The sequence below is a fragment of the Chiloscyllium plagiosum genome, unplaced genomic scaffold, assembly GCF_037043375.1.
Source record: "Chiloscyllium plagiosum isolate Xiang-an unplaced genomic scaffold, Cpla_swu_hap1 HiC_scaffold_2, whole genome shotgun sequence".
Lineage (NCBI taxonomy): Eukaryota > Metazoa > Chordata > Chondrichthyes > Orectolobiformes > Hemiscylliidae > Chiloscyllium > Chiloscyllium plagiosum.
The window spans coordinates 116,901,467-116,913,195 of NW_028270140.1; the positions used below are offsets into that span (position 1 = coordinate 116,901,467).

Genomic DNA, 11,729 nt, shown 5'->3' on the forward strand with positions numbered 1-11,729 from the left:
GGGACTGAGGGGGAAATGGTGGGTAAGTGAAGACTCATGTGGCCATGTTAGGTGGAGACCTGGGCAGGTGAGAAGCCTATGGAATTCATGGGAAGGGCTATCAGGAGAGGTTCTGAACATTCAGAGGCCTCACTGACTTGTAGAGACAGAGTCTGGAAGCCAATAGCTAATATGTGCTCACTGTCATCTTCCATTGTGGTGAAATTTGAAACTATATATTGGGGAGAAAAATGGCTGCAGACATACATGGAGTGGAAGAGAGTAAGTGTCCCATACTCTGAGGGGGGGGGTCTACAAAGCCCACAAATCAACGTTACACACAGAGCCATGTCCTGATCACAGACGTGCCCCAGTTATCACTGACCTCTTCATTCAGATGAACACTTCTGGAAACAGAGGGCAGGGGCAGAATATCAATATTTTAGCACGAGAGGCAATAACCCATGTCCCTGTGTGCACCTTGTTCATTTTGTTTTCATATGTGGCAACAGACTCTATTCATGATGCATCCAGCATGGACATGAAGTTAGGCGTTGTGTTAGCACAGTAATATTCAGGGCTACGCAGAGACTCAATAAATGGGTGCAATACAAAACAGTACAAATGTGGTACTTCATATACAGTGCATTGTTCACCCATGCCATCAAAACGGCTGTAATAGGTTTCTTTCTTACTTTCCCTCCCGCTGCATCTCAGTGATGTACCAGCTTCTGCAGCTGAGCTGGAGGAGCTGTTGGCCCTGGAGATCTGATCAGGTAAACCCAGGAGGTGTTTGTGTCTGGACAAGGATCTTGTGCCAGAGTCAAGTGAATTCTCAACTTGAATGTCCAAGGCTGAGAGGTGGTGGAGAGAGTATAGTGGATGGTGCTGCCACTTCAGGAATGTCCTGAGAAGAGACTTCTGAGGGGCATGTATTTCCTCCGGCTGGGTTCCCTTCAGACACTTGCCCTTCTTTTTGAGAGGAAAGGAGATCTGGAGTAAGTGGCCAGTACCCATCTCTCCCATCACAGCCCTTTGTCCTGAGGCCCACTGGCTGTGGTGATGGACTGTACCTGGACCTGTCTGTCAATGCCAGCACCAGCCTGTTTATGGAGGCAGCCAGACCATCACATGCTTAAGGCAACTAGATCCCCATGGAGTAGCTGCCATTGCCTCTCACATCCCTGTCTGCTCATCCTGGTCTTCCCTGGACTGTTGGTGCTGGTGAAGGTGGTTGAAAGCAGGAGGCCTGGGTATCTGAGGAGACAGTGCACAGGCCATGCAGGGTTAGTGATGTTGAAGTCGAGGGATCATTACCATTGTATCATTATCTCCTCAGAAAGATTTCACAGCAAACACTTTCAACAATCCTCAGATGTGGTGTTTGATGATTCAGTGCTTCAACGTTTAATGATTTTGATCTCTCCATATTTTATGATTGTGCACAAAGGATGGCTACAATTTAATCTGGAATAATCCTATTTATCAGCCCCATATTTATTGAAACATTTGTCGAGATGGGATTCATTTAGTTCAAGGGAATATTAAGCTGTTCAAAAATGTCCCTATGTCTTTCAAAATCTACAACAAGTGATGAACTTTGCCCATCATTGGGTAAAGGGATCATTTGATTGGGAACTCATTTATAAAAGCCTCCAATTCAGTTCTCTGTTAGAGTTGACCTTACTGAGCTCACCCAGAAAGAACTGAAGCTCACAGAACTGTAGCTTAAGGAGGACAAAAAAAAAATTGTCATTTCTGTTCTAAATCACAATTTGGTGCTTCCTTTGGAATGTGCAATGGATTGGAAGCTTTAGTTGGTTTCAAAATAGAATTGAATATGAGGCTGAACAGATCATTGGTAGTAAGGTGATACCATCCATTTGGAATAATAATACAAGGCAAAAGATGCCTCCTGTATTTAGATAAGAAGTGTTAGGCCTTCAGTGGTTGAATTGTCTACCAATGTGCACTGTCTAGGCTTGATGAATCACATGATCAATGTTATACTGTATAAGCAGCACCACCTCTAGAATATACTTAATACAAACCTCAAGGAGATGCATGGAAAAACTGGGCAAAAAAGTAATTGATTTAAGTATTGTTGGTGGATTATTGTGTTTAGAACAAAAACATGACATTTTCTTTCTGTTCAGTAGAATTAATTTTTGTAATGCCATTCGAGTGAAATACTGTCCTCTGTCTATTAAAGCTTCCAGCAGCAGTAAGGCAGCAGGCATGCCATCAGTGCCTCCAGGACCTCCTGTGTACCTTGACCTGGTATACATTCCAAATCACTGCAGTGCCAAGACTGTGGATGCAGAGTTTTTCAAACGAGTGAGATCTTCCTACTATGTAGTGAGTGGAAATGACCATGCAGCGGATGAACCAAGCAGGGCTGTACTGGATGCTCTCCTGGAGGGCAAGTCTCAGTGGAGTAGTAATATGCAGGTATGCTTACAAAATTCTTTCTTTCAAAATATTTCATTTTTATCTAATTTTCCAAATGAATCCCATTGAATAGCATATTTACAATATTGTAAACTTTTATTTGTACCGTATGCAGTTGTTTTCCCATTAATGTTACTACAGATAAGTTGGAGTGAACACTGAAGTTACAATAACTACAAATGGGCACGTCCACCAGGAATATGCTAATGAACCTCATTGCTGGCTGTATTACTGTGATGAGCTCTTAAGCCTTCTCCTGTTTGTTCTTACAGTATAATGACTGAGTTTCTGTGGCTTAATTTCTTACGTGATCTTCAATGAAGCAATAACATCTTGTTCCTTGGAAGTCTTGTAACATTTGCCCTTTCTCATTTCTTGTAATATTCAACATTACTGCGTCCTCAAATGAAATTCCTAAATCCTAATTGCTAAAATTATCTTTAAGCATTTTGGTTTCCTCTTTGACTTATTAATATAGGGCTGGAGTTTAGGCAACCATACAGGCAGCTTTGAAAGCTGGGTATTCCTACTGAGGATCATATGTGGCCAATTAATGGTCTCATTGCCACCGGTGTTTTTTCCTTTCAAGAGAAGGCAAATTACAGGCCAGAAATAGAGGTTAACCCAAGGGCCAACATGAGTGAGGAACTTAAAGTAATTAATACCCGCGCAGAAAGAATATTAAAGAAACTTAAAGGATTAATGGCAGTAAATCTCTGAGATACTTTGTGTGCATCCTGGGGATCTAAAAGAAAGAGCTGCAGAGATGCTGGATGCAGTGGTTTGATTTATCAATTTTAACAGCTGTACAAGACATTGGTAAGGCCACATTTGGAGTACAGCATACAATTCTGGTTAGCCTGCTATCGGAAGGATGCTATTAAACTGGAAAGGCTGCAAACAAAATTACTACTGGAACATTTGAGTTATAAGGTGAGGCTGCATAGTCTGGGACTTCTTTCCTTGTAGCATAGAAGGCTAGGGAGTGACCTTATAGAGGTTTATAAAATCCATGAGGGGTGTAGATGAGGTGAATAGCCAAGGGAGTCCAAAACTAGAGATTTAAGGTAAGAGGAGAAAGATTTAAAAGGGAGCTGGGGGGTATCTTTTTCACATGCAGGGTCGTGCCTATATGGAACAAATGACCAGAGGAAATGATAGAGGTGAAAACAGTTACAACATTTAAAAGGCATTTGGTTCGTTGCATGGAGAGGAAAGGTTTAGAGGCAAATGGGCCAAATGCAGGCAAATGGGACTAGTTCAGTTTAGGAAACCTGGTTGGCATGGATAAGTCAGGCTGAAGGGCCTGTTTCTGTACTATATATCTCAATGATTCTGAAATACCATGGTTTAAAGCGATCCCAAGGGATTGAAAGTTAGAAAATCTAACACTGCTATTGAAAAGTGCGAGATAAAAAGAGTGAACTACAGATCACCATTTAATTATTGATCTATGATGATTCTTGGTCCATCAGTACCTCAAATTTAAAATTTGATTTTTTTTTCAAATCCCTCTACAAGATTGCACCTCTCTGTCTCCTGTTCAAATATATAATACTCCTGTTCAAATCTCTGCACTCATACTAGCTTGTTAAGTATCCTGAATTTTCATTGTTCCCCCAATTAGTAACCGTTTGTTCCTTCTTTGCGTTGGCCCTGAGCAATACAACTCCCTCCCTCCTCCCTCCATATTTCTCTCTTCTGTTTAAACAGTTCATGAAACTTATTTATCAAAGCTTTTTGTGATCTGCCTAATATGTCTTTAAATAATTCAGTTGGAATTTTATTTGAAAGTCATTGCTGAGAAATACCATAGAGGACTTTTTGACATTAATGAAATTGTGTTTCTGCTGCATTTTGTAAGATGCGAATTCTGCTCCAGCCAGGAACTTATTCACCTCTCTTTTGAGTGTTAATAAAGGGTCAGTACTCAGAGCTGGCAACTTATTTCATCGACTTCACTTTCCTCATATCTTCATAACTGATTGAATCATGATTAACAGAGACTTGATTGTTTCGTGGATTGTACCTGCAGTAGAGTTTCATCGTGGTTTTCTGTTGGATTTTAGGTTACTTTAATCCCAACCCATGACTCAGAGGTCATGAGGGAATGGTACCAGCAAACGCATGAGAAGCAACAGGACCTGAACATCATGGTACTAGCAAGTAGCAGCACTGTCGTCATGCAAGATGAATCGTTCCCTGCGTGCAAGATCGAATTGTAACTGGGAGTCCCATATAACCAGAACATTCAACCAGTTGTCTAAGGGGAAGCACTCAAATGGAAATTTTTAAAAAAATGAGGGAAAGCAGATATAAATAAGTGTCTGCTGAATATTGTACGATAGATTTGTTATACAGGTCACTAGCGTGTAACACTTTCCAGACTATTTAGTTCCTATGCTAAGGCAACACTTTCGTATTCCTAAACAAGTAACAACAGGGTTTAAAATACTTGAATCAGCCAAGCTCCGTATCCATTACGTTTGGGCTGTGGTTGATCCTCGTTCAAGATTTTTATGTTTTGAAGAAACTGATTTAGTGAAAGAAAAGCTACATGATTCTTACCTGTGGGGACAGAACTTTTACACAAAATAAACCACCACAACAATAATTGAAATGTGTGAAATTTAGCTTTTTAATGACTACAATGCTGTGCAAAGGCAGTACACAACTCCATGTGGTAATGCAACATGTGCTAAACTCACAAGTATTTTGAACCCTATTCACGTAACCAACCCATCCACCCACCGCCCATTAATATGCAGAGATATTTAACTAAGGCATGTTCCCTGTGTACCAGCTTCTTGACAGATGTAATTCTGCATATGAACATGGCATATTGCCATTAAGCCTTGATAAAACTGCATGCTTAAAAAAAAAGACAGCTAATATACTTAAGCAGAAACCAAAGGAGTTGGGAGTACACATACTAGTCATTTTGCCTTAGACAGTGACTTGAATGTATTGTGATCTAGGTTGCACTTTTAAAAAAAAATGAGGCAGACAACAGATCAGCAGTAAAGATCAGTATAGGACAGTAGTTTGGGTAATGCTGTGAAGTATGTGGGTGTGAGTGTGTTTGTATGTGTATATGACCCTACAATATCCTTAAGACCAGTCATAGCATATGTTAAAATGTGATGTATGCTTTATTTTCTAATTTTTTTTAAGCAAGCACAGGTTCAGGTAGAATTGGAATATTGAAGAAGAATCATTCCAAATATGCAGAAAGTTTTCTTCTTTTTAAGTTACGTTAACATATTATTAATGAGGACCTATTAATGAGGACCCTCCGTTCTTGTTGCAAGAATTATTTATTTTTATAACCAAAAACATCAATTAAGGTTTAATGGGTGGATCAATGATGTTGATTTGGGCAGAGTGTGCTCTTGTAACTAGCTAAACCATTGGCCATTTATAATGCTAAAAAAAATCACCTTATAGAAATCCTTATAATTGAATATTACATCCATGTTTTACATGATCTTATAATGTGCAGTCACTGATGTAATATTGTTAATGTTGTACAGTTCAAAATTGAATTGTCTATTTCAAATTCTATTTGAAAAAGATCCAACAGTGGAAAAGCACTTTGCCATAACTACTTCAACATGTTGTACCTGCACAACATTTGTAACCATAAAATTTAGTTTCACCTGAAAACAAACTCAAGACACAATTGTACAGGTGTAAGTCTAAGTATACCAGATTGTATGATGAACAGAATTGTAGCTTTTTGTTATATAAAGGGTTTAGAAAGGTTGAATGCATTTCTTCTCCCTAACTTGAAAAGTGTGGGAATACAGTGTCAAAAACAGGGATGCACTCAAACAAAATCTTCTTATATTGTACTGGTTAAAAAGAAGTGCTGCTTGTTTTGGGGGGAATAAACTAGGCAATTTCATGTTGTACCATACTGAATTTCCATTAGGGATATTGCTATTGGAAATACCAGAAATTTCAGAAATTAACTTCCACTGTTTAAATATGTCTGTAGAAGATGATATTCATTGGTTAGTTGAAGATTGAAGTAAGGCTGGAAAAAATAAAGCTATTTTTAGTCAGATGGTGTATTCATTAGCAGTTCAGCATCCACTGAGCAGTGTAATCAGAGTCTACATATGCCATTTAGATATCAAGACAATTGCAAATCTCTTTGTAAAGATTGGTCATACTTTAGTTCCTACTTTCCTAGTAAAACTAGTAAGGAAGCTTGCACATTTTGTGAATGTGATATTTTTGAGTTAAGAATGTGTTTTTTTGGTAAACACATTTGGTTTGTTGAATCAGGGAATATTCAATTTAGGAGAAGCACAGGCTTTGAAATGGTTAATAAATGCTTACAGGTTCAAACAAGTCATAATGGGATCTTGATTAAGCCAATAAACAGTAGTGCACTATAAAGCTCAATGCGACATAAGATGTGAAAATGAAATGTTAATGATAATCTGAAGCCCATTACCTTCTGGTAGTTTGGAATCAACCTTGTATGTTTGCCATTTCATGGTTTGCAGTTTCTCAGTTAAAGATTGAATGGCTGAGAGCAAGATGCTGTCTACATCTTTGTAACAAGGATATACTTCTCTTTTATACCAGTTTGACAGCAGTTTCTTTACTGAAATATTTGCAGGTATTCACCTGCAGCCAAAAGTTTCATTGGATTATGGTATCATCTATCATTTAAATGTTGAATTCTATATTGAAATTTTAAATTGGGATTTAAATATTATGGCCTCGTAACTACTTTGGTGAAAAGCAGGGATACCGTATAGCTAGTGTATACACCTTCCAGAACACCTATACAGATTATTACTTACAAACACGGATCATTACTTTTAATTGCATTTTCCACCTGACACTGATTCCCAGAAAAATAACTGCATGAGGACAGTGTAGGCTTACTGACCTTTTCATAACCCTTCATATCTGATTTAACTTCCTTCTCCATTGTGGTCAAAAATACCCACTGTTGGATCTAACTAATGAGCCTTCGTCTGGAATTAGGTGACCCTTGACCCCACTGGTTGTAACCTTGTCCGATATACAATTTAAATAGCTGCTTACCCACAGATATGACCTCATTTTTGTATAGTACTTTTTTTTAAAAAAGGAAAAAAAGCTGATTGTTTTATTTTTAAATACTTTATGTGAACAAAAGTGTGATGCAAAGTTGTTTTAACAGAAAATGAAAGCACCATTATGTTTGCACTGTTTTTGTACACAGCTTTCCTAATGTGGGCAGGCTTCATCAGAGTCAAATTTTTCATGTGGCTTCAGATACTCAACTTATGCAATATTACATTGTATTATAAAGTTTTGTTATTGTGGTATTTTATTTGAAGATATTTTTCCAAGCAGGTTATTTAAGAAGGTTTACTGAAGCACATGGTTTTAAATTATTTGTTTCTGCTATTTGAAAACAAAACACCTTTTCTTAATTTTAGCTTCTGCAATTAATGCCAAAACTCCAAGTAATTTTAGGTAATCTAAAAGTGTTTGTTTTGTATCTGTATTGTTAAATGCCAGCTAAGTTAAATTCCTTCCTTTTAAAGGACAACTTTTCACCCTTGGTATTCTAATTATAATTATGTAGAAGTTTAAAAAGTCAGTGACCATGTATTTTATATTTGACTTGTTTGAGCTGCTCAAAGCTGCTGCTGTCTAAGACTGTTATTGCTGTGCCATGGTCCTCTGACATAATTTACTAGAGGTGAGGGAATTCAACTCCACATTCTAGCCCTCTTGTTAGCCACACTGTCAGGGCAAGGTGCAAATGAAGCCCTTGATGTTTCCTTCAAAGACAGGATTTTTAAACAAGTCAAGCCCTGATACTATTTCTACATATCTTCTACTAGTTGGCTGAAGAACAGTGTAGCAGAGGCTGGAAGCAGATTGAAGGTGGGAGGCATTTTATCAAAGTCCAAATGTGACACCAAACCACCCACTTCCTTCCCTTTGTGCTCATTGCACATCTGACTAGCATGATTTCTCGAATCATGGAGAAATACAAATATTATTCAAAAGATTCAAGCAAATTATTGAAATGTTTCTTCATACAGGGGACCATCCTTGGCACAGCTTTGAAAACAGACATGAGAAATGTGATAGCCTTGGTTTTGTGACTCCAATTTCTTAATACTAGTAACTTTTGTTTTTTACTAATTTATTTGAACACAGCAGTTTTAAAGATTTAGTTCCATTACAATCCATAGCTACAAAATTATAAACTGTGAGATCAGAGCTACCGCATTTCGTTTTTATATTAAACCTTTTTCAATTGGATAGCTCTTTGAAAGAGTAGCAAAAGCATGAAGAGCTGAAAAGCCTGCTTCAGCACTGTATGGCTTTCATCTAAAACCAAGGGTTACATTTAAAGATTTTGTAATATAAACTTCTAATTTATTATTTTTGAAATGAGTTTGTTATGACTGTTTCAGATACAACTCTTCCCTACAACTCTTTGGAATCATAATGAATCCTCTAGGTAGATAGTTGTGTTATCATGTGTTAGGAACATTGAAAGCGTTGAGAGAATGTGCATGTGGAATGCTGTTTAATTGATGTCCCTGTATAAAATGTTTTTGGAGATTTGCTTCAATTTCCTTTGAATGCATCTTTACACTTTTTCAAATGGTACTGGTTCAAGGTTGCATACTTATTTGCCTAGAGCAAGGTACACAAATGTACAGCAGTACATGACATTTTGCTCGTGGTACACTTTTTCATAGGGCTGCATTTCTTCAAATGCATTGTGCTTTTAAAGCTGAACTTCCCACAGGACCCTTTCCCCAGGTCTTCCTTTTCATTCATTTTTTTCTGAAAACCAGTAGGATATTCCATAGGAGTCACTTTTTTCAGCATATAAATGAAACTTCAAAACCTGGCTTTCAGAAAAGAGATTCAAATGCAGTAGGAAAGCATGGAATTAAAATGATGACAACAAATACAGAAATATGGGAAAGGGGGGTAAATCTCTGATAGTCAAAGTGTGCATTTTGTAAGAGAAAAAAGCGAGTTACGTTTTATGATTGCACCCATGTTTGTTTTGCTGTTTCATGTTTGTATTTCCTGCAGACATGAAGATCATTTTACTAAGTCAGACAATTCATCGCTGTGTAATTGTGAGATTTCACTATGGTAATAAATGTCAATATTAAAAGGATCTTGGTAAGAAGCCAAACTTTTGTGCTGTGAAAGCATGGAAACTTCATGGTAGATTTTATGAAATTAGTTTGCCTGAATTTAACAATTCGTACAATTTTTTTCAGTGTGATAATTGGTTAAAAGCCTTCAAACTCACAATGTCAGTAAGGTGAAAATGATTGCGTACTTCTTTCTGATGGTTCCTACGGATTTTGAGGATCAAAGAGCTAGCTGTGATGAATTGCCATAATTAAGTGGGTTTGAACATGTTACATTCCAACAACCAATCATTTTTTTTGAAATAGACAATCTGCTGATATCCTGCCATGGTTAATTTTCTTCCAGATTTATATACTGTATCCAAACTAATACACTAGGCTTTGATGAAACATTTGTTCATAATCCACTTGCATGTTTAAAGTTTACAATGCCACTCATTTCCACCTTACTACAAACAGGTGCCCGTTGATGGTAGTTTGTGGATCAAACGGGTATACGTTGAGAAATCTGTTTTAATTATAAGAACAATTATGTATGATAAAATTGTGATAGTAAAAATGGCGAGGGAATTGCTCACTTTTAGACATCAGAATAAATGTGTGTTTGGAGTTCTGAGTGTGTTTTTAAAATGAATCTCATTATAAAAGTTGAATTTTGTGTGTGAGGCACCACATTTGTAGCAGTGACCATGATGGTATGTCAGTTGATTTACTAAGTGATACTGTTTATGGGATGTTTGTGACATTACAAAGTAATAGTGACCAAAAACTGTTCATGTCTAATGCCCGGGTAAGTGACTGCAACCAATTCTGTGACTGCAACCAATCTTGTGACTGTCCAAATTTACTCTCATCCTTAATTCACAGATGTTCCGCTGATGACTTGTAAAAATGAATAGACTGCGAACATAAAATATCTGCTTAAACACTTGCATGCAGTTTTATCTTCCAAATATGGAAAGCACCAGCCTCACAGCTGGCTGAGCAGCAACTCACAATCCTCCCATTATCTGAATAATGTTTTATGTGTCAAACTGCAGCTGTGTATGGTATTTATGTCTTATAATCCTGCAAAATTCTAACCAGTCATATCTAATGTAGAACTTAGTTTTCAGTGAAAGTATTATGTAGTGCTTTTCAGATATTGTGTGCAATATCCCCTGCCACTGGAGTATTTGATGTAAAGGGAACAATTAAATTAAAACCCACAATAAAATTAAATTCGACAATTGGGTTATGTTTTTTTTTACAGCAATTTTTATGTAGCATGCATGAAATGTGAGCCAATTCCTTTAGCAGACTAAATAGGGAAAGAAGTTTTCCTTTGCTTAGGAAATCAGTAACGCAATAACTTCTCTCATTCCTGGCAGCAATTTAAATCTTGCATCAACTAAATGGGATCTCTAGGCATGCAACAATCCTATCAACGGGCAGATAAGCAGCCAACAATACTGCAGTATTCATACAGTAAACCAAAAAGATAACATTTAATATCCTTCATGATCATAGAGTCACTGAGAGCACCATCTCGATTTCTGTTTTATTTTGCACAAGTGCAGACTCCAAAAGTGGCTGTCAGTTTTACCGGAGAAGTGGAACATAATGACAGCTGTCCTGACTATGCCACAATGTTGAATTGTGTTATAGGTCGCTTGACAACTCCTTGCTTCTAAGTCACAATATTGTAGCATCAAACTACAAACTTCCTGATGAAGGGCTTATGCCTGAAATGTCAATTCTCCTGCTCATCAGATGTTGCCTGACCTGCAGTGCCTTTCCAGCACTGCACTCTCGCATCAAATTATAGCCCCAAGATTTGAAGTCTAGAATTACACTTCAATCCAGGATTGAGAGTGACAGTTAGCTGCATGTTAACCCAAAGCCTAGCTTGCGAGTTCCAGTAAATACAAACAGTTCAATGAAAGGTGAATATGAAGTTGTCCTGGCTAACAGCAATCAAAAATAATTAATAGTAAAGTTTTATCGGCGTGATTTTTGCAACATTTGTTTACAAAGTAGTGACTAGTTTCAAAGTTAGTATTGGCTTTAAGCATTCCTAAAGACATGGTTTTAACATTAACTTATTTTTGATGATAAAGTCAGTATTCAGAATTAAAGATGACTTGAAAGTCTTGCCTTCATAATCCCAGGACA

The 11,729-nt window shown here is 37.4% G+C and overlaps 1 protein-coding gene across 1 annotated transcript in view; it reads left to right on the top strand.

Moving 5' to 3' along the window:
* Positions 1–10,804, top strand: part of map1b (microtubule-associated protein 1B) — a 134,651-nt gene extending 123,847 nt beyond the window's left edge. The window contains exons 6-7 of the mRNA XM_087999989.1: positions 2,192–2,430; positions 4,500–10,804. Of these exons, the coding sequence (XP_087856115.1) occupies positions 2,192–2,430; positions 4,500–4,655 (395 nt within the window). The 3' untranslated portion in view covers positions 4,656–10,804. The remainder of the gene's footprint in view (positions 1–2,191; positions 2,431–4,499) is intronic.
* The last annotated feature ends 925 nt before the right edge of the window (positions 10,805–11,729 follow it).